Genomic DNA, 22912 nt, shown 5'->3' on the forward strand with positions numbered 1-22912 from the left:
CTACTATAATACTGCCCCTATGTACAAGAATATTACTATAACACTGCCTCCTATGTACAAGAATATAACTACTATAATACTGCCCCTATATACAAGAATGTAACTACTATAATACTGCCCCTATGTACAAGAATATAACTGCTATAATACTGCTCCTATGTACAAGAATATAACTACTATAATACTGCTCCTATGTACAAGAATATAACTACTATAATACTGTTCCTACGTACAAGAATATAACTACTATAATACTGCCTCCTATGTACAAGAATATAACTACTATAATACTGTTCCTACGTACAAGAATATAACTACTATAATACTGCTCCTATGTACAAGAATATAGCTACTATAATACTGCCCCTATGTACAAGAATATAACTACTATAATACTGCCCCCTATGTACAAGAATATAACTACTATAATACTGTCCCCTATGTACAAGAATATAACTACTATAATACTGCTCTCTATGTACAAGAATATAAATACTATAATAATGCTCCTATGTACAAGAATATAACTACTATAATAATTTATCCTAAAATTAAAATAATAAATAAGTACTGGTAACCATTTGCTGTCCGAGTATTTCTAGGCCTTAATAAGCAGACACCATTTACTAACCTCTAATTTGTCCATTGTCTTTCTGCCATAGTCATTGATGTTCAGTGTTCCGGTACTCCAGCACGGCTGCCCTCCTGTGCCTGCAAGAGGCGCCAACTGCTTAAAGCAGATCTGTCACCAAATTTTACAATAAAACCTGCATACCTAAGAAAATCTATCTTAGACCGGATGAGCCTGGAATACTTACTTTCTTACTTGTGAACCCCCGTTACAACGATCCTGACATGGGTTTTCAGTGTAAGCACACTAGCCTTGTCAAGTCTAAGACATATTTAATAATACATGCAATTTGTATTATGAAATCTCATGATAGATTTACTTTAAAAGGATTGTCCAGGACTAGAAAAACATGTCTGCTTCCTTCATATCGCCAGCCTTGACCCTGTCCTGTATCTGGTATGGCGTCTCAGTTCCATTCTCCTCAATGAGGCTGAATTGCAATACCAAAACCAACCTGTGGTCAGGGGTGGCGCAGTTTCTGCACGGTCAGACACGTTTTTCTAATCGTGGACATCGCAATTAATGCTGCCTATTTGTGACCATTACTGATTAGCTCTATAGTTATACAATTGCACAAAGGGCAGATTTTTCCACGGCGGCAAAAACCACACCGATTTTTAAAAGCATTCTTTCTTTGCAGAAATGCCGCGGAATTAAATTACAAAGAAACCAAAGAAAACGAAGCATTTAATGAACGACTGGAATCGAAATTTCCCAAATGCGTGCTCCATCACCTAGAATAAACACCGCCTGATGACCGCTTGTGTGATGTAGTTTCCTCCTGTAAATAATACCGCCGTGCGCTGGGCTGTAGGAGTCGGCCGAGCGGCGCTACGTCTACAATGTCTCCGATGAATTATGCATGGTGGAAACTTGGTCTTCACAAAGGCTTGTGACAATGGATTGTTCCCCGTGAACCCGAACGCATGACGGGTGTACTGAAACGTTGTGTGAAAGCGTCCAGAGTGTACACCGTGCCGTAACCTACCCGGGGGTCCATGCTGATGAAGTCGTCCAGGTTCATAGAAGATTCTGCAGAAAAGGATTGAAGGTTTAGTCATTGCTACTCGTGTAATGGACAGATGCCTGCGTGCACGGCGGTAACATAACCTGAAATCCATTAGCAGTCCGCAGTTACATGTTCAATCGCGTTGTCACATGTGACCCGGTCATCAAAGACAGTCACACTAGAAAACAGGTCACTGTCTCCCACGGAATCAGCACACTCATCTTCTGCTGCTAATTCTTGTGATTTCATCAGACACAAGGATTTTTCATCTCCACCTACTCCATGATACCTGGGGGCATAGTCCGCTCCTCGAATAGTTAGTACTTTTGTGGCAAGTCACTGCTGGCTCACATAATCAGTACACCCCTCACCTGCTGCACTCAGTCTCATGAATAATATAAGAATAAGTTTTATTGTCCCTGCTGGTAGTCACCATGCTGTCAATACTGACAACCTGCCATGTGCTCTACCTGCACACGCCGGGATGTCACTTACACCACTGTGGGCATGCTCCTGTCACCCAGAGGCATTTATTGATGGCAGTCCCGGATTAGTCCAATGACTGCAGGCAGGAAGAGCAGGGACAATTAATCTTATATTTTACTTACATTTAGCATATAAGGCTAATACAGGCTTCATTATAGATGGCACCAGGAGGCTGATAAAATTCCCCCAATACCTTTGAGGGGTAAATCCTGATGACAGGTTTCCATAAAAGAAAATGAAATTTTGTTTAAAAGTTTTTTTTTATTTTACATATCACAAGCTATGAAAAACAATACGAATAACCGTTTTTTTTTGCAAATTTTTTGTTCTATATAGAAGAGTTTATCATTCTCATCATCACATACCGAATTAAAAGATTAGGTAACACTTTAATATACAGTAGATAACAGGATCCTCCATTCACAATAGGTGATATCACAGCTCACCTTCTCCTCCTGTACAATGACTGATAACACCGCTATACACAGTAGATAACACAGGAGCCTCCATTCAAAATAGGTGAGGTCACAGCTCTCCTCCTCCTGTACAACGACTGATAACTCTATATCCAGTAGATAACATAAGATACACCATTCACACTAGCTGAGGTCAAAGCTCCCCTCCTCCTCCTCCTGTACAATGACTGATAACACCTCTATATATGGTAGATAACACAGGATCCATCATTCACAATAAGTGATGTCACAGCTCACCTCCTCCTCCTGTACAATGACTGATAACATTATGCCCAAATAATACTTCTAAACAAATAAAGACCTGTGCCCCTCTATTGCTGCCAATGTCAATTTGAAGAAAGGGAAGTAAAAGTCTTAAATTGGACTTTGTTTTAACCCTTTAGAGGATTATTCCCACAAAGTGTTTACTGCATAGGTTTGTTATCTAGATCAGTCTTTTATGGAAGCAGTAATAAATATCAAATGCTTAAAAAAAAAGGAAAAAAAGAAATTAAGTCATAGGTGGTTAAACAACAACAACAATCAACAATAACAATCAGAGCTTTGGCCTCTTCTGTGTTACACAGCTGGCATCTACCACGTGAGGATCAACTTTTGAGCCCCCTTCATACATGTATACCTCAGCGCGGAGGTATGACGTACATTTACCTCCTTTTGCAGCAAAAGGGTTAACATACAATCATGTCCAGACGTTTTGATGCTCAAACTAATTTTTTATTTTTACAAAGTTTACGGTTTCGTTTCTTGTAGAAGAAATTTGCATCAGATCTAGATTACGAAGCATCATCAGATGAATAATAAAAAATTGGAAAATAATTCCTTGCCATGAAAATTAACTTAAAAAACAAAAACATTTCTATTGAATTTAAGCCCTGCCACAAAACGGACCTGCGTACATCATTTCAGTGATCTTGTTCGCTCAGGCAAAAGTGTTAACGAGGACAAGGCAGCTGATATCACTCTGTCATGCTGATCGAGCTATAAAAGCAGACTGGTTGCTTTAAAAGCAAGCTGGTGAATGTAATCACTGTCTACTTCCATGGTTACATCCAAGGAAAAACCATGTAGTCATCACGGCTTTGAATCAAAAGAGCTTTACAGGCAAGGACATAGCTGCTTGTAAGATTGCCCCAAAGTCAACCATTTATCAGATCATCAGAACTCCAAAGAGAGGTTCTAATGCTGTGAATAGAGTTTCAGCGCACCCAAGAAAGTCAAGCAAGTACCTAGATCATCTCATAAAGAGGAGTCAGCTGTGGGGTCAGTTCAACACCAGTGCAGAGCTTGCTCCGAGTGTCAGGGCATCTGCACATATAATGAGGCAAAGGCTTTTAGAAGCTGGCATGGTTTAAAGAAGGGTAGCAAAGCTGACATTTCTCTTGAAAGAAAACAAAGGACAGACTGACTGCAGGAAATGGGACTGCTGAGTACTGGCGTAATGTTATTTTCCCTGATTAAGCACCTTCTGACTGGGCCATCTAGAAGAATGAATGTCCAGAGAAGAAACGGTGAACGCTACCATGAGTGCTACCTTGAGTCCTGTGTCTGCCAACAGTAAAGCATCGAAAAACCACTCGTGTGTTGGGGCTTCTCATCCTTGGAAGGGCTCACTCACAATTTTGCCAAAGAACACGGCCATGAATAATGAATGGGATCTTAACCTCCTCGAAAACAACTTCTCCCATCATCCAGGAGCAATGAGGTGATGATGATGCCTTCTCCAGCATGATGTAGACAATGTCACAATGCAAAAGTGATAACTGAGTGGCCCAGTAAACTAAAGATTGATGGTGGCTCTTTGTCTCGCTCACGTTTCTCTACTGTTTGTCAAATGGCATACAGCCATAAACTAAAATGCCTGTGTCAGTGTTAACACAAGTGAAGGAAATGAAGTTCCAGCACCCATAATGCTGGCAGGAAGCTAAGAAAATTGAACTGGCATCTAAAAAGAGTAGATAGAACGTTAAATCGCATGAGACTTAAAACATCTCCTGGTTAGACTTGTAGTGGTGGATGGGATCTGCAAGCCTTGCTTTTCTATAGGTTGTGTGTGTGAGTGGATGAGCAACACTTTACTCGCTTTCTCGGGCAGGATCATGAACGCCCAGCAATGTCCACCAGAGTAACATCTGCAGCAGACGTACTGATCGCAGACTATTGTTTGTGTGACGACCGCTAAACATTTCACAGCAGATTTACAGAACTCGAGCACATCTGTCACATCCCGATCCAGAGCGGATCATGATGAGCCAGAGAGATTTTGGAACCGCATCTTAGAAACCAAAACAAAGCTGCACTGCTGCAGTCAGGACTGGGCTTATTCCAGAGGTAAAAGAAATAGAGCGAGCAGCGCAATACTCCAGGAGTAAGAAAGTGGTGGGTAAGACGATGTAAAGCTTGTAGGGCGCCATGATATTGTCTGTTCAAGAAACTCAACTGTCAAGAAGATCCCGTCCACATGTACTAACGAGAGTGGAAATGTCCACAGAGATCTATCACAGAATTCACAACACAAAATCCAGCAGAGTTATGAGTGCAGCTCTGGAGTATAATACAGGATGTAACTCAGGATCAGTAATGTACTGTATGTACACAGTGACTACACCAGCAGAATAGTGAGTGCAGCTCTGGGGTATAATACAGGATGTAACTCAGGATCAGTAATGTACTGTATGTACACAGTGACTGCACCAGCAGAATAGTGAGTGCAGCTCTGGGGTATAATACAGGATGTAACTCAGGATCAGTAATGTAATGTATGTACACAGTGACTGCACCAGCAGAATAGTGAGTGCAGCTCTGGAGGATAATACAGGAAGTAACTCAGGATCAGTAATGTAATGTAATGTATGTACATAGTGACTGCACCAGCAGAATAGTGAGTGCAGCTATGGGGTATAATACAGGATGTAACTCAGGATCAGTAATGTAATGTATGTACATAGTGACTATACCAGCAGAATAGTGAGTGCAGCTCTGGAGTATAATGCAGGATGTAACTCAGGATCAGTACAGGATCAGTAATGTAATGTATGTACACAGTGACTGCACCAGCAGAATAGTGAGTGCAGCTCAGGAGTATAGTACAGGATGTAACTCAGGATCAGTAATGTAATGTATGTACACAGTGACTGCACCAGCAGAATAGCGAGTGCAGCTCTGGAGTATAATACAGGATGCAACTCAGGATCAGCAATGTAATGTATATATACAATGACTGCACCAGCAGAATAGTGAGTGCAGCTCTGGGGTATAATACAGGATGTAACTCGGGATCAGTAATGTATGTACACAATGACTGCACCAGCAGAATAGTGAGTACAGCTCTGGAGTATAATACAGGATGTAACTCAGGATCAGAACAGGATCAGTAATGTAATGTATGTACACAGTGACTGCACCAGCAGAATAGTGAGTGCAGCTCTGGAGTATAATACAGGATGTAACTCAGGATCAGTAATGTAATGTGTGTACACAGTGACTGCACCAGCAGAATAGTGAGTGCAGCTCTGGAGTATAATACAGGAGGTAACTCAGGATCAGTAATGTAATGTATGTACCCAGTGACTGCACCAACAGAATAGTGAGTGCACCTCTGGAGTATAATAGAGGATGTAACTCAGGATCAGTAATGTAATGTATGTACACAATGACTCCACCAGCAGAATAGTGAGTGCAGCTCTGGAGTATAATAGAGGATGTAACTCAGGATCAGTAATGTAATGTATGTACACAATGACTGCACCAGCAGAATAGTGAGTGCAGCTCTGGAGTATAATACAGGATGTAACTCAGGATCAGTAATGTAATGTATGTACACAATGACTGCACCAGCAGAATAGTGAGTGCAGCTCTGGAGTATAATACAGGATGTAACTCAGGATCAGTAATGTAATGTATCTACACAGTGACTGCACCAGCAGAATAGTGAGTGCAGCTCTGGAGTATAATACAGGATATAACTCAGGATCAGGACAGGATCAGTAATGCAATGTATGTACACAGTGACTGCACCAGCAGAATAGTGAGTGCAGCTCTGGAGTATAATACAGGATGTAACTCAGGATCAGTAATGTAATGTGTGTACACAGTGACTGCACCAGCAGAATAGTGAGTGCAGCTCTGGAGTATAATACAGGAGGTAACTCAGGATCAGTAATGTAATGTATGTACCCAGTGACTGCACCAACAGAATAGTGAGTGCACCTCTGGAGTATAATAGAGGATGTAACTCAGGATCAGTAATGTAATGTATGTACACAATGACTCCACCAGCAGAATAGTGAGTGCAGCTCTGGAGTATAATAGAGGATGTAACTCAGGATCAGTAATGTAATGTATGTACACAATGACTGCACCAGCAGAATAGTGAGTGCAGCTCTGGAGTATAATACAGGATGTAACTCAGGATCAGTAATGTAATGTATGTACACAATGACTGCACCAGCAGAATAGTGAGTGCAGCTCTGGAGTATAATACAGGATGTAACTCAGGATCAGTAATGTAATGTATCTACACAGTGACTGCACCAGCAGAATAGTGAGTGCAGCTCTGGAGTATAATACAGGATATAACTCAGGATCAGGACAGGATCAGTAATGCAATGTATGTACACAGTGACTGCACCAGCAGAATAGTGAGTGCAGCTCTGGAGTATAATACAGGATGTAACTCAGGATCAGTAATGTAATGTATGTACACAGTGACTGCACCAGCAGAATAGTGAGTGCAGCTCTGGAGTATAATACAGGATGTAACTCAGGATCAGGACAGGATCAGTAATGTAATGTATGTACACAGTGATTGCACCAGCAGAATAGTGAGTGCAGCTCTGGAGTATAATACAGGAGGTAACTCAGGATCAGTAATGTAATGTATGTACCCAGTGACTGCACCAACAGAATAGTGAGTGCACCTCTGGAGTATAATAGAGGATGTAACTCAGGATCAGTAATGTAATGTATGTACACAATGACTCCACCAGCAGAATAGTGAGTGCAGCTCTGGAGTATAATAGAGGATGTAACTCAGGATCAGTAATGTAATGTATGTACACAATGACTGCACCAGCAGAATAGTGAGTGCAGCTCTGGAGTATAATACAGGATGTAACTCAGGATCAGTAATGTAATGTATGTACACAATGACTGCACCAGCAGAATAGTGAGTGCAGCTCTGGAGTATAATACAGGATGTAACTCAGGATCAGTAATGTAATGTATCTACACAGTGACTGCACCAGCAGAATAGTGAGTGCAGCTCTGGAGTATAATACAGGATATAACTCAGGATCAGGACAGGATCAGTAATGCAATGTATGTACACAGTGACTGCACCAGCAGAATAGTGAGTGCAGCTCTGGAGTATAATACAGGATGTAACTCAGGATCAGTAATGTAATGTATGTACACAGTGACTGCACCAGCAGAATAGTGAGTGCAGCTCTGGGGTATAATACAGGATGTAACTCAGGATCAGGACAGGATCAGTAATGTAATGTATTTACACAGTGATTGCACCAGCAGAATAGTGAGTGCAGCTCTGGAGCATAATACAGGATGTAACTCAGGATCAGTAATGTATGTACACAGGAATGTGTCCATAGAGGCAGTAGACTCCCTGCACTGAGCTACTGATAGATGGAAGATAATTATTGGCAGATCTCATGGATTTTGATGAACGTTGAGCCAGTTGGACGTGTAGCAGAGCGGCGCACGCAGTACCAACCTGAACAGAAACCGATCACTCACCTGATGTCTTTATACAAGGATATGGCGGAGGTGGTTTCCTCCATTCATTGTTGGCATCTTTCATATGAGATCGATCAGAAGCGAATGTCTTGAGATACTCGTCTGCCGGAATTACCCTCAGTTTCCTAGAAGAGAACGTGCACGCTCTGTTATTCCATAGGAGCAGGGAGATATCACATAGGAGGTCTCCACCGGCTGAGTACAGAGACCCCATGTTAGACTGCAGCAGCTCAGCCTCAGTGAGAGGAGCCCCCATTATACCCATCTCTGGGGGTCGCACCAATCTAACATTCACCATCTAATCTGTGGATAGGTGAAAACATGGAACTGATGGAATCAAACACTTTAAATGGTAGATTTGGTGCCGCCATAAGGATATGTTCGGGGCTGGTATATTTCAAAATGTGTGTATTCTTGAAATATATATCCTATTGTGTTTTTCTTAATAAAAATCTAATTGAGTAAAAAAAAAAAAAAAATCTGTGTGTAAGAATATACTATATATTCTCTCTTGTAAATAGGAATAAAGAACAAAATAATAAAATGGGAAGAAAAGTCCTATTAAAGGGAACCGGTCGTGTGACAAAAAATACTATTAATTTGCAGATATGGGGTTAATAGCGTTCTGAAGGCTGCTGGGGTGAATTAGTGCTGACACCGGGTAGTTTCACAACTATTATCCTGTAGATTAACCCCTTATCTGCAGGTTAATAGTGATTTTTTTTTTTCACATGACAGATTCCTTTTAAATAATCTAATTAAATGCTGACCTCGTGTGGCCAGAATGGGAACTGCAACAATAAATTACAAGCCATTTTTTGGTCCTATAGTAGATTGACTTGAACAGATGATCACCGACCACCTTCACACGTTACAGAATTATAAAAACATGTTTTCTGAAGTAGACATCCTCTTTGGAGCTCATTTGCAAAATCCTCAACGTCATGCAGTATATAAGTGAGGCCGTTGTCTACAGCGCGGACCACGAACGTGCCAGGCCAGTAACACACCGTGGACGTGCACAATTTCTGTCAGTTAGGGTTAACAGAGCAGAGATACAGGTAAAATCTGAATTCAGTAGAGATAGATTCTGTAATTATGGAGATACGAGATGACAGTTGGTGCTTGTGAAATTCTATGGAGGGAGAATGTAGAAATTCTACAGCAAGTTCACATGAAACAAAACAGTTCTCCATAGGAATTTATGAGCACCAACTGTCATCTATCTCAGTAATGGGAAAATCTGTGTTCACCTTTTTAATTCACAGCATCCATAAATCACAAATAATTGTACGATTGTTTTTTTTCAGTGCGCAGTATTTAAAAATGGTAAAAAAAAAAAAAAAAATACACATATTACACATATTATTCACTCCTGTGTTGGAGCTTTTATTGGAGATCTGCCTATAATTACTGAAGTAACTCAGCATTCTGCAACACCATGAAGAAGCGCAGACAGACCCTATAACACAGACCTAGGCAAAGCGCAGCACACCGGCCACATCCCTCCCTCCTGCTGTTCCAGTCCGGCCCGAGACAGGCAAATGGCTGAATGCACCGGTCCACACCAGACTGCCGACCACCTCCGCCCGACGTCCCAATTTCACCAGTGTCTGAATCCTCGGGATGCAAAGAGCAGTGGATATACGGTGGAGGGGCCGCAGGCTGCAATGTCCACCTCTCACTACACTGCGGAGAGTCAGTGCACACAGCAAAGACTCAGCAGAGCGACGGGAGAACAAACATTTTTTTGGCTTTTTTTTGTAAATATGTTTGGGGGCTCACTCTGTATATAGGGGGGCCGCGAGGGGGGCTCACACTGCATATAGGGGGGCCGCGAGCGGGCTCACACTGTATATAGGGGGGGCCGCATGGGGGCTCACACTGTATATAGGGGGGGCCGCGTGGGGGCTCACACTGTATATAGGGGGTCGCGTGGGGGCTCACACTGTATATAGGGGGGCCGCGTGGGGGCTCACACTGTATATAGGGGGGCCGCGTGGGGGCTCATACTATATGGGGGGGCTGTATGGGGGCTCACACTGTATATACGGGGCTCACACTGTATATAGGGGGGCCGCGTGGGGGCTGACGCTGTATATAGGGGGGCCGCGTGGGGGCTCATACTATATGGGGGGGCTGTATGGGGGCTCACACTGTATATACGGGGCTCACACTGTATATAAGGGGCCGCGTGGGGGCTCACACTATATGGGGGGGCTTTATGGGGGCTCACACTGTATATAGGGGGCTCAAACTGTATATAAGGGGCTGTGTGGGGGGGGGGTCACACTGTATATAGGAGGCCGTGTGGGAGTCCACTGTATATAGGGGGCCGTGTCTGGGCTCACACTGTATATAGGGGGGCCATGTGGGGCCTCACACTGTATATAGGGGGGGCCGTGTGGGGGCTCACACTGTATATAGGGGGGCTGTGTAGGGGCTCACACTGTATATAGGGGGCTGTGTAGGGGATCACACTGTATATAGGGGGCTCAAACTGTATATAGGGGGCCATGTGGGGGCTCACACCGTATATAGGGGGCCGTGTGGGAGTCACATTGTATATAGGGGGCCGTGTGGGAGTCACACTGTATATAGGGGGTCGTGTTGGGGCTCACACTGTATATAGGGGCTCATGTAGGGGGGGCTCACACTGTATATAGGGGCTCATGTAGGGGGTTCACACTGTATATAGCTGTTGTGGATGTCACGCTGTATATAGGGGGGCTGTGTGGGGGCTCAAGCTGTATATAGGAGGTGTAGTCATGCTTGATTCTGCTCAATATTAAGTAATTAAATTATAAATATGTTAATATTAATATTGAGCAGAACTAATTTCAGTCTATTGGTTCAGCCTCCACAACAGTCACAGCCTCTCATGTTGTCCCACGGGAAAATCAACCCCTTTAAGACCTACGGTGTATATACACACTTCACCTCTCCCTCTTTGGTGCGGGCTCCGGCGATGAGCCCGCACCTTTTCCAGTACATGACAACTGATCTGATCAGCTGCCATGTGCCTCTAACAGCAGCGGGTGGAATTACGATCCAGCTTGGAGAGTCCCAGCCATTACAATGGTTTGCTCAGGACGGCGCATGTCTACATACATGATCGGCACGTACCGTGCACCTGTATTATTATATGTGCAGATATGACGTCATCAGACCCCGAGTGTCAGCGGACCATCTCATGTGCTGAAACCCAGCGGTTTACCTTCTGAAGTCTTTATGGATAATGTCATCTGAGTGGAGCGCTTCCTTAATGTAAGTATCACAAGGACAGGGAAATGGCAGCACTGTGTCCAGATCATAGATGACCCTCCGCCCATCGCTGCCGTCATAAAGCAGAATGACATGATAATCCTGCAGGGGCAAAGCGAGAAGCACGGCGTTATTCCCCATACTATAGTGCCGTCAAACGTGAAAGCCCCATACAGGGAATTTGTGACCACGCTCCACAGAGAGGAAAAGCGTTTCCCCCACTTCATCTGACGGCTGTCAGAATCACATCATTGTAAAACCAACGTTCATATACCCCATCAGAAATCACACGGGGGTCCGAATATCATATATAGTGGAGAGGGGCCACATAGAGCGTAGCGGTATCATCAACAGAGAGACAGAATAAATAGTAAGGCCCAAAAGGTAAGAAGGTACTTCACATTACAGGTGTGGGAGGAGGGGCACACTCACCCAGATCACCGGATCCTCGCCTCTTCCACACTTCTGTTTCCATATCGGAATCTGCAAGCAACAAAAAATATGATGGAGGGATCAGAGCGAAAGACGGGAACCGGAGCAACAGGAAGAGGAAAGAGGAAAGAAATCCTAAGATAAGCGTCTATAGGAAACTGTTACAACTCTTAGCAATATTATAGTAGTTATATTCTTGTACATAGGAGCAGTATTATAGTAGTTATATTCTTATACATAGGGGCAGTATTATAGTAGTTATATTCTTGTACATAGGAGCAGTATTATAGTAGTTATATTCTTGTACATAGGGGCAGTATTATAGTAGTTATATTCTTGTACATAGAGGCAGTATTATAGTAGTTATATTCTTGTACATAGAGGCAGTATTATAGTAGTTATATTCTTGTACATAGGGGCAGTATTATAGTAGTTATATTCTTATACATAGGGGCAGTATTATAGTAGTTATATTCTTGTACATAGAGGCAGTATTATAGTAGTTATATTCTTGTACATAGGAGCAGTATTATAGTAGTTATATTCTTGTATATAGGAGCAGTATTATAGTAGCTATATTCTTGTATATAGGAGAAGTATTATAGTAGTTACAATCTTGTACATAGGGGCAGTATTATAGTAGTTATATTCTTGTACATAGGAGCAGTATTATAGTAGTTATATTCTTGTACATAGGGGCAGTATTATAGTAGTTATATTCTTGTACATAGGAGCAGTATTATAGTATACAGTTGAGGCCAAAATTGTTGACACCCCTGCAATTCTGTCAGATAATACTCAGTTTCTTCCTGAAAATGATTGCAAACACAAATTCTTTGGTATTATTATCTTCATTTAATTTGTCTTAAATGAAAAAACACAAAAGAGAATGAAGCAAAAAGCAAAACATTGATCATTTCACACAAAACTCCAAAAATGGGCCAGACAAAAGTATTGGCACCCTCAGCCTAATACTTGGTTGCACAACCTTTAGCCAAAATAACTGCGACAAACCGCTTCCGGTAACCATCAATGAGTTTCTTACAATGCTCTGCTGGAATTTTAGACCATTCTTCTTTGGCAAACTGCTCCAGGTCCCTGATATTAGAAGGGTGTCTTCTCCAAACTGCCATTTTTAGATCTCTCCACAGGTGTTCTATGGGATTCAGGTCTGGACTCATTGCTGGCCACCTTAGAAGTCTCCAGTGCTTTCTCTCAAACCATTTTCTAATGCTTTTTGAAGTGTGTTTTGGGTCATTGTCCTGCTGCAAGACCCATGACCTCTGAGGGAGACCCAGCTTTCTCACACTGGGCCCTACATTATGCTGCAAAATTTGTTGGTAGTCTTCAGACTTCATAATGCCATGCACACGGTCAAGCAGTCCAGTGCCAGAGGCAGCAAAGCAACCCCAAACATCAGGGAACCTCCGCCATGTTTGACTGTAGGGACCGTGTACTTTTCTTTGAATGCCTCTTTTTTCTCCTGTAAACTCTATGTTGATGCCTTTGCCCAAAAAGCTCTACTTTTGTCTCATCTGACCAGAGAACATTCTTCCAAAATGTTTTAGGCTTTTTCAGGTAAGTTTTGGCAAACTCCAGCCTGGCTTTTTTATGTCTCGGGGTAAGAAGTGGGGTCTTCCTGGGTCTCCTACCATACAGTCCCTTTTCATTCTGACGCCGACGGATAGTACGGGTTGACACTGTTGTACCCTCGGACTGCAGGGCAGCTTGAACTTGTTTGGATGTTAGTCGAGGTTCTTTATCCAACATCCGCACAATCTTGCGTTGAAATCTCTTGTCAATTTTTCTTTTCCGTCCACATCTAGGGAGGTTAGCCACAGGGCCATGGGCTTTAAACTTCTTGATGACACTGCGCACGGTAGACACAGGAACATTCAGGTCTTTGGAGATGGACTTGTAGCCTTGAGATTGCTCATGCTTCCTCACAATTTGGTTTCTCAAGTCCTCAGACAGTTCTTTGGTCTTCTTTCTTTTCTCCATGCTCAATGTGGTACACACAAGGACACAGGACAGAGGTTGAGTCAACTTTAATCCATGTCAACTGGCTGCAAGTGTGATTTAGTTATTGCCAACACCTGTTAGGTGCCACAGGTAAGTTACAGGTGCTGTTACACAAATTAGAGAAGCATCACATCATTTTTCGAACAGTTCCAATACTTTTGTCCACCCTATTTTTTATGTTTGGTGTGGAATTATATCCAATTTGGCTTTAGAACAATTCTTTTTGTGTTTTTTCATTTAAGACAAATTAAATGAAGATAATAATACCAAAGAATTTGTGTTTGCAATCATTTTCAGGAAGAAACTGAGTATTATCTGACAGAATTGCAGGGGTGTCAATACTTTTGGTCTGGAGAATGGGCTGCCCATGACAGGGTTTTGATATGGTGGTCTCTTAATTTTTGCCAGAGCTGTATTCTTGTACATAGAGGCAGTATTAGGCTGCAGTCACACACAACATATAAAAATACGGTCCGCTGTTTATGGACGAAAAACGCAGAAATGTTCCCTGAACAGTGATCCGTATGTCATCCATTGGAAATGCGAGGATGCGATTTTTTCGCATTTAGACATCCGTAAGGCAAGATTTTCTCACCGTCTTGCAAAATGGACATATAATGGGTCCATACCCTCAAATATTCATGAAAACATGTATACAAATATTATATATATATCAGTGAGACACAATATATATTTCATAGGTGATCTAGATAGCAGAATAGGTGAAAATTCAATTGTCGGCATCTGTACAATCATGAAACCACGGAGGAATGACAGAGAAGCTGCCTGCGCAGCCTCCCCGCCTGACCGGAGATCAACTAATTAGCGTGGGAAAGTTGTAAAATACTTTCCCACGCTGTCAGTTCACCGCGGGTCAGGCGGGGGAGGCTGCGCAGGCAGCTTCTCTGTCATTCCTCCATGGTTTACCGTGTGCTCACAGCCCAACACTATGCGGCACTCCAAAGAAATGCCACCCCACACCATTACTGACCAGGGCTGTGGAGTCGGAGTCGTGGAGTCGGAGTCGGTGCTCATTTTGGTGGAGTCGGAGTCGGTATAAAATGGACCGACTCCGACTCCTAAAATATATAATAAATTGGGTACAGTAATTCAATGCAGGATGTGCTGAATATTTTTTCATAGGAGTTTGGGAAAGTTATGAAATGTCCTATAAATGGCTGTTCTATTCCTGATCTAAGGCTACATTCACACACAGCATTTTTCCTGTGTTTTTTGAGGATACGTTTTTCAGCTGCAAAAGCAGATCAGCTTTTTAAAAAACCGCATCACCTGAAAGGTTTTTGAGCTCATAGATAATGTTTTCAATAGCAAAAGCAGATTAGAAATCTGCTCTATCCATTTATCCTTATCTGTCTATCCATATCGTATCTGTACCAAAAAGAATGAAAACCGGGTAGTACACCATTATATATTCTGTTCTATCTAAATATCTTGATTATTGGATCATAAAAATGATTAAATGTCTGAGGTTCACATTGTACTACAATAAATTTTTCACTTAAATATAAGCAATATGTGTGGGAGTCGGAGTCGTGGAGTCGGAGTTGGAGTCGGTGTAAGGGAAATTGAGGAGTCGGAGTCGCAGGTTTGGCTTACCGACTCCACAGCCCTGTTACTGACCCACTGCCAAACCGGTGATGCTGAAGGATGTTGCAGGCAGATCGCTCTCCAAACTCTGTCACATGTGCTCAGTGTGAACCTGCTTTCATCTGTGAAGAGCACAGGGCGCCAGTGGCGAATTTGCCAATCCTGGTGCTCTGTGGCAAATGCCAAGCGTCCTGCACGGTGTTGGGCTGTGAGCACAACCCCCATCTGTGGACGCCGGGCCCGCAGACCATTCTCATGGACAGGGGCGTAACTACCACGGTCGCCACTGCGATCGGGCCCGGGGGGAGTCAGGGGCCTGCAGGTCAGACCATGATATCTCCCAACCGTGCCAATTCTCGCGGGACAGTCCCGTTTTTGACCTCCCTGCGTCCCACACTGAGCCACCACGTCCCCCCATGCACCCCATTATCGCCCTCCCAGATAGACCGACCCCGCTGCCTGCAATGAAGTCCTTTTCTGTGTGCACAGAACCTGTGATGAGGTCACAGGAGGGGAGGAGTCAGGGGTCACATGATCAGGAGCCTCGGTGTCTGCAGGACTCTGCTGTGCTGGTTGTCATGACGCTGAATGAGGTAAAGTTTCTGTGTGGGGTCAGGAGGTGTTTACAGTGTGGATGTAGCAGAGCCGCGTGTGTACGAGGTGTACGGAGCCGAGCCGCGTGTGTACGAGGTGTACGGAGCCGAGCCGCGTGTGTACGAGGTGTACGGAGCCGAGCCGCGTGTGTACGAGGTGTACGGAGCCGAGCCGCGTGTGTACGAGGTGTACGGAGCCGAGCCGCGTGTGTACGAGGTGCACGGAGCCGAGCCGCGTGTGTACGAGGTGTACGGAGCCGAGCCGCGTGTGTACGAGGTGCACGGAGCCGAGCCGCGTGTGTACGAGGTGCACGGAGCCGAGCCGCGTGTGTACGAGGTGCACGGAGCCGAGCCGCGTGTGTACGAGGTGCACGGAGCCGAGCCGCGTGTGTACGAGGTGCACGGAGCCGAGCCGCGTGTGTACGAGGTGCACGGAGCCGAGCCGCGTGTGTACGAGGTGTACGGAGCCGAGCCGCGTGTGTACGAGGTGCACGGAGCCGAGCCGCGTGTGTACGAGGTGCACGGAGCCGAGCCGCGTGTGTACGAGGTGCACGGAGCCGAGCCGCGTGTGTACGAGGTGCACGGAGCCGAGCCGCGTGTGTACGAGGTGCACGGAGCCGAGCCGCGTGTGTACGAGGTGTACGGAGCCGAGCCGCGTGTGTACGAGGTGCACGGAGCGGAGCCGCGTGTGTACGAGGTGCACGGAGCGGAGCCGCGTGTGTACGAGGTGCACGGAGCGGAGCTGCGTGTGTACGAGGTGCACGGAGCGGAGCCGCGTGTGTACAAGGTGCATGGAGCGGAGCCGCGTGTGTAAGGGGTGTACGGAGCAGAGCCGCCTGTGTACGAGGTGTGTGGAGCCGCGTGTAAGAGGGGTACGGAGTGGAGCCGTGTATTTTGTCATGGGGGGGGTCCCATTTGAAAGTTCGCACAGAGTCCCACAACTTTGTAGTTACGCCACTGCTCATGGAGTCGGTTTCTAACCGTTTGTGCAGACACATGCACATTTGTGGCCTGCTGGAGGTTATTTAGCAGGGCTCTGGCAGTGCTCCTCCTGTTCTTCCGTGCACAAAGGCAGAGGTAGCGGTCCTGCTGTTGGATTGTTGCCCTCCTATGGCCCCCTCCACGTCTCCTGGTGTACTGGCCTGTCTCCTGGTAGCGCCTCTAGCCTCTGGACACTACGCTAGCAGACACAGCAAACCTTCTTGCCACACCTCGCATTGATGTGCCATCCTGGATGAGCTGCACTACCTGAGCCACTTGTGTGGGTTGTAGAGTCCGTCTCATGCTACTACGAGTGTGAAAGCACAACCAACATTCACAAGTGACCAAAACATGAGCCAGAAAGCATTGGTACTGAGATGTGGTCTGTGGTCCCCACCTGTACAACCACTCCTTTATTCAGGGTGTCTTGATAATTGCCAATAATTTCCATCTGCTGTCTATTCCATTTGCACAAGAGCATGTGATATTGATTGTCAATCAGTGTTGCTTCCTAAGTGGACAGTTTGATTTCACAAAAGTTTGATTTACTTGGAGTTATATTCTGTTGTTTAAGTGTTCCCTTTATTTTTTTGAGAAGTGTATATTCCGGTACACACAGGCAGTATTATTGTGGTATATTCCGGCACATATAGACGGTATTATTGTAGTATATTCCGGTACATACGGGCGGTATTATTGTAGTATATTCTGATACATACAGGCGGTATTATTGTAGTATATTCCGGTATATACAGGTGGTATTATTGTGGTAAATTCCGGTACATATAGGTGGTGTTATTGTAGCATATTCCGGTATATACAGGCGGTATTATTGTGGTATATTCCAGTACATATAGACGGCATTATTGTAGTATACTCCGGTATATACAGGCGGTATTATTGTGGTATATTCCGGTATATACAGGCGGTATTATTGCAGTATTTTGGTACATATAGGCAGTATTATTGCAGTATACTCCGGTACATACAGGCGGTATTAATGTGGTATATTGGTATATATAGGCGGTATTATTACAGCACATATTATTATTTGTCGGTTCTCACCATCTTATGGTCGTTGGACAGGAATACGGTATAGAACTCCGGTAGGGCCCGCGGTGTCCGCTCACGGATGCTCTCGCACAGTTTCCACACGTTTTCCTCGCTGTGAGTATAAGCAGAAGTCAGGGCCGGTTTTAGATAAAGTGGGGCCTAGGCAAAAGTTTAAAGTGGGGCCGCAAATGCTAACATTGTAAAATCACACAAATATTTAGGTTACATTACATGAGCAGGATGCGGATACAGTTGGCTTAGGGGCCTGGAGCCAGTGCTGGCAATGTGGCCCCCATATTCAGGGGCCTTATATCGGCCAACGGGTCTGCCACTATTAGCAGTACACAGGAGCATTGCTAGGGTCAGAAAAGATTGGGGGCCCAAGACCAGGGCTGTGGAGTCGGAGTCGGAGTCGTGGAGTCGGAGTCGGTGCTCATTTTGGTGGAATCAAGAGAAATAGCGTGCACTCAAGTCTTATTATTGAGGTGCAGGTGTAACGGACCTGTAGGTCCTATTACCAATAATAATATAGAATCACCGCACACTCAGAGAAATATAATGCCAACAAGTGTTCATTTTATTATGTACAAAACATGTGGGAGCCAAAAAAGAATATAAAGCACTAGATAGAAGCGATATATATAACGACGTTTCGGCTCAGCCCGAGCCTTTATCAGTTTATGACGCCATTGCAGCCAGGCGCGGGAGCGCCGCTTTACAGCACTATAATCACAGCCGTTTTACTTGGGCTATTCTCTTGGGAGTTCTCTTACAATCTATTCAAAAGATTTGAAAACGGATTCAGCGATAAACTGATAAAGGCTCGGGCTGAGCCGAAACGTCGTTATATATATCGCTTCTATCTAGTGCTTTATATTCTTTTTTGGCTCCCACATGTTTTGTACATAATAAAATGAACACTTGTTGGCATTATATTTCTCTGAGTGTGCGGTGATTCTATATTATTACTCATTTTGGTGGAGTCGGAATAAAATGGACCGACTCCGACAATATATAATAAATTGGGTACAGTAATTCAATGCAGGATGTGCTGAATATTTTTTCATAGGAGTTTGGGAAAGTTATGAAATGTCCTATAAATGGCTGTTATATTCCTGATCTAAGGCTACATTCACACACAGCATTTTTCCTGTGTTTTTTGAGGATACGTTTTTCAGCTGCAAAAGCTGATCAGCTTTTTAAAAAACTGCATCACCTGAAAGGTTTTTGAGCTCATAGATAATGTTTTCAATAGCAAAAGCAGATTAGAAATCTGCTCTATCTATCCATTTATCCATATCTGTCTATCCATATCGTATCTGTACCAAAAAGAATGAAAACCGGGTAGTACACCAATATATATTCTGTTCTATATAAATATCTTGATTATTGGATCATAAAAATGATTAAATGTCTGAGGTTCACATTGTACTACAATAAATTTTTCACTTAAATATAAGCAATATGTGTGGGAGTCGGAGTCGTGGAGTCGGTGTAAGGGAAATTGAGGAGTCGGAGTCGCAGGTTTGGCTTACCGACTCCACAGCCCTGCCCAAGACAAAGAGTTGCCCCCGAACCCCCTCTTAATTTTTATTAACACTGCAGATAACACAGTGATAACTCTCTGGATACAGATAATGTAGTAGATTTCACCTGCAGTCCTATGTAACAACACAGATAAGGCTAGTTTGACACTAGCGTTTTTTTGCGCTGTTTTTGCGCAGTGCAAACGCATACAAAAAATGCATCATGCGTTTTGTATGCGTTTGCTGCTTTTTGCGCATGTGTTTTAACCATTTTTTAGCCATTTTTACTCTTAAAACGCATGCGTTTTTAAACGCAGACGTGCGCATATCCATGTGCACATCTGCGTTCCCATAGACTGTAATGGTTTTTTTGCGCATTTGAGACAGGTCGGACGGACCAAAAATGCAACAGGTAGCGTCCGGCACGCTTGGGCGCACACTACAAAAACGCATGCGCAGGTAAAACGCATACGAATGCGTGCAAACGCTAGACCATGCGCACCCATGTTAAAGATAGGGGAAAAGGACGCATGCGCATGTATGCGCAAAACCGCAGCGCAAAAAAACGCCAGTGTGAAACCAGCCTAACACAGTGATAACTCTGAGTACAGATAATGTAGTAGATGTTACCTGCAGTCCTATGTAACACCACAGATAGCCATAGCGTTTCAGAGTAAGACTATGTTCACATGCAGCATTTTTTTCAGTAGCCAAAACCTGTTGGCATTAAAAATGTTGCATTCAAAACACCTGTTTTTCAGCTTGTTTCTGGTGTTCTTTACACTTTTTTCAGCTTTTTTTTAAAGTGAGGATGTTTGCTTTGTCTACAGTCTATTTAAGGCCACGTTCACACGTTGAGTATTCGGTCAGTATTTCATATCATATCTGTAAGTCAAAACCAGGAGGGTGAGAAATCCAGAAGTGGTGACGTGTTTCTACTACACTTTTCCTCTGATTGTTCCACTGCTGTTTCTGCATTACAAATCCTGATGTGAAATCCTGACCAAATACTGAACGTGTGAACGAGACCTAATAGTTTAATTCACCAAAACCACTTCAAAAATTGCAGTGAAAAGTGCCGTTGCAATATCTGCAGCTTCTTTTTTTTATTCTTTCATTGCTTACACTGTAAGAAGTGACACGCTGCAGAATTAAAAGGCGCTACAGTTCTGAGATTCAGTCAGAAAAACAAGCGCATGCAGGAGATTTCGGAAATCTCATGTTTTGCTGGCACTTTAAAAAGCAGCTTTTGGTCGTGTTAATGTGCAGAATTTCTGCAGCTTTCTCTTCTGCAAATAAGAAGTTTACAGCACAAGCAAAGACTGAGATTTTCAGCCATCTCCTGCGCACTCTTATTTTCTCCTGAGTTTCACACCAGCAGCGTTTTTGAAATCCGCAGCGTCACTTCTTTCAGCAATTCCCCCCCCCCCCCGAGAAAGCGATGAAAAAGTTTTTAAAAAGCTGCAAATGTTGCAACGTTGTTTTTCGCTGTGTTTTTGGTGAATAAAGCTAACTTTATTAGACATGTACTGTAGACAAAATGCATAAAGTAAAAAAAAAACAAAAAAAAACAAACAGCAAAAGCTCTAAGGCTGTGTGCCCACGTGGCGGGTTCTACCGCGGATCCGCAGCGGATTTTGGCCCTTCGGATCCGCAGCAGAATCTCCTGCTTTGTACCGTACCATGTTATCCTATGTAATTTGAAAAATGTGCACATGCTGCGCAAAAATTCGCGTGGAAACGCTGGGGGTTAATTTCCGCAGCATGTCAATTCTTTGTGCGGATCTGCAGCGTTTCTGCACCCATTGACTTGCATTCCGCCGCCATAGGATTGCATTGAAATGCTCACTTTACGCATGCGGCTATGCCCACCATGTGTAAAGAGAGCGTCTCATGTGCGGATGGTACCCAGGGTCTGGAGGAGAGGAGATTCTCCTCCAGGCCCTGAGTACCACATTCCTGTAAAAAATAGAATAAAAATAAAAAATAGGGATATACTTACCCTCCGTCGGCCGCCGGAGTTCTCCCGCCTATCGGCCATGCTGCCGGCATCTTCCGGTCCCAGGGATGCATTGCGCGAATCACCTGAGATGACGTCATCAGAGGTCACTGTCACAAGGCATCCCTGGGAACGGAGCTTGCTGGCAGCGTGGCCGATAGGCGGGAGAACTCCGGCGGCCGACGGAGGGTAAGTATATCCCTATTTTTTTATTGTTTTTAACATTCTTTTACTACTGATGCCGCATAGGCAGCCTCAATAGTAAAAAGTTGGTCACACACTTGTCAAACACTATGCTTGTGTGTGACCAACATGTCAATCACTTTTCCAAGGGACGATTCAACTCGCTTGGAAAAGCGCAAGCATTCTGCAAGCTAAAAACGCTTGTGTTTTGGGGGAAATGCATGCAAATTCCACATGCGTTTTACCCGCGGAGAGGAGTTGAGGAAAGGCTGAAGACAATTCCGCAGCATTTCTGCAAGGTGGGAACATAGCCTTAACCTGACTGCAGGGAGAAAGGGAGAGACAGGGGGGCTCAAGGGGGTTTGGGAGAGGCACTCCGGGATTACAGAGCCATGCACAGCATTATTCCCTAAAGGGGCTGCAGGGGGAGGCGGGCCTCCTTTGTAGGTGGGGCCCCGGCATCTGCCTGGTCTACCTGCCCCAAACGCCGGCCCTGGAGCAGTGATGACACGTTATTGTAGCCCCGGTGCCGGGATCCTGCCGGTACTCTGGTCTTACCAGTAGCAGCCGGTGTAGCAGCAGTCCCCGCGGGCCGGCAGCACAGGGGGAGCGGAGGCCGCCGCCTGCATCGTGTGCGGCGCTCACACCGGAGGGCGGGAGAGGCCCCGGGAGGGCACACGGCTCCTGTCCCTCATTGTCCCCAGTAACATTTTTGCAGGAAGTCGTTTCCTTGGTAACCAGGAAGCGACGGTAGATAAGCGCAGTCACGTGTCTCATTCCCCGCCAGACCGTTGCTCAGCCTGCCTAACTCGCTCCCTTCCATAAAACTACAAATCACATGATTCCTTCTCTTCGTTGCTTTTCATTTGACTCATGGGAGTTGTAGTTCCGCCTTCAC

The 22912-nt window shown here is 44.5% G+C and overlaps 1 protein-coding gene across 2 annotated transcripts; it reads right to left on the minus strand.

Moving 5' to 3' along the window:
- Positions 1 to 1301: 1301 nt before the first annotated feature.
- On the minus strand, positions 1302 to 22829 carry NTAQ1 (N-terminal glutamine amidase 1). 2 transcript variants are annotated; one of them, XM_073590291.1, is made up of 6 exons: positions 22573 to 22770; positions 18319 to 18418; positions 12050 to 12100; positions 11571 to 11719; positions 8354 to 8478; positions 1302 to 1663 (listed from the first exon to the last, which is right to left on the minus strand). In XM_073590291.1, exons 1-6 carry the CDS (start codon positions 22641 to 22643, stop codon positions 1512 to 1514), a joined length of 648 nt encoding a protein of 215 aa, XP_073446392.1. In that variant the 5' UTR covers positions 22644 to 22770; the 3' UTR covers positions 1302 to 1511. The 2 variants fall into 2 exon arrangements, with proteins under 2 accessions (XP_073446392.1, XP_073446391.1); XM_073590290.1 differs by lacking the exon at positions 18319 to 18418 and having other exon boundaries at positions 22573 to 22829.
- Between the last annotated feature and the right edge of the window lie 83 nt (positions 22830 to 22912).

The sequence above is a fragment of the Dendrobates tinctorius genome, unplaced genomic scaffold (assembly GCF_039654945.1).
Source record: "Dendrobates tinctorius isolate UK_male_01 unplaced genomic scaffold, ASM3965494v1 ptg000116l, whole genome shotgun sequence".
In the NCBI taxonomy this organism is placed as follows: Eukaryota; Metazoa; Chordata; class Amphibia; order Anura; family Dendrobatidae; genus Dendrobates; species Dendrobates tinctorius.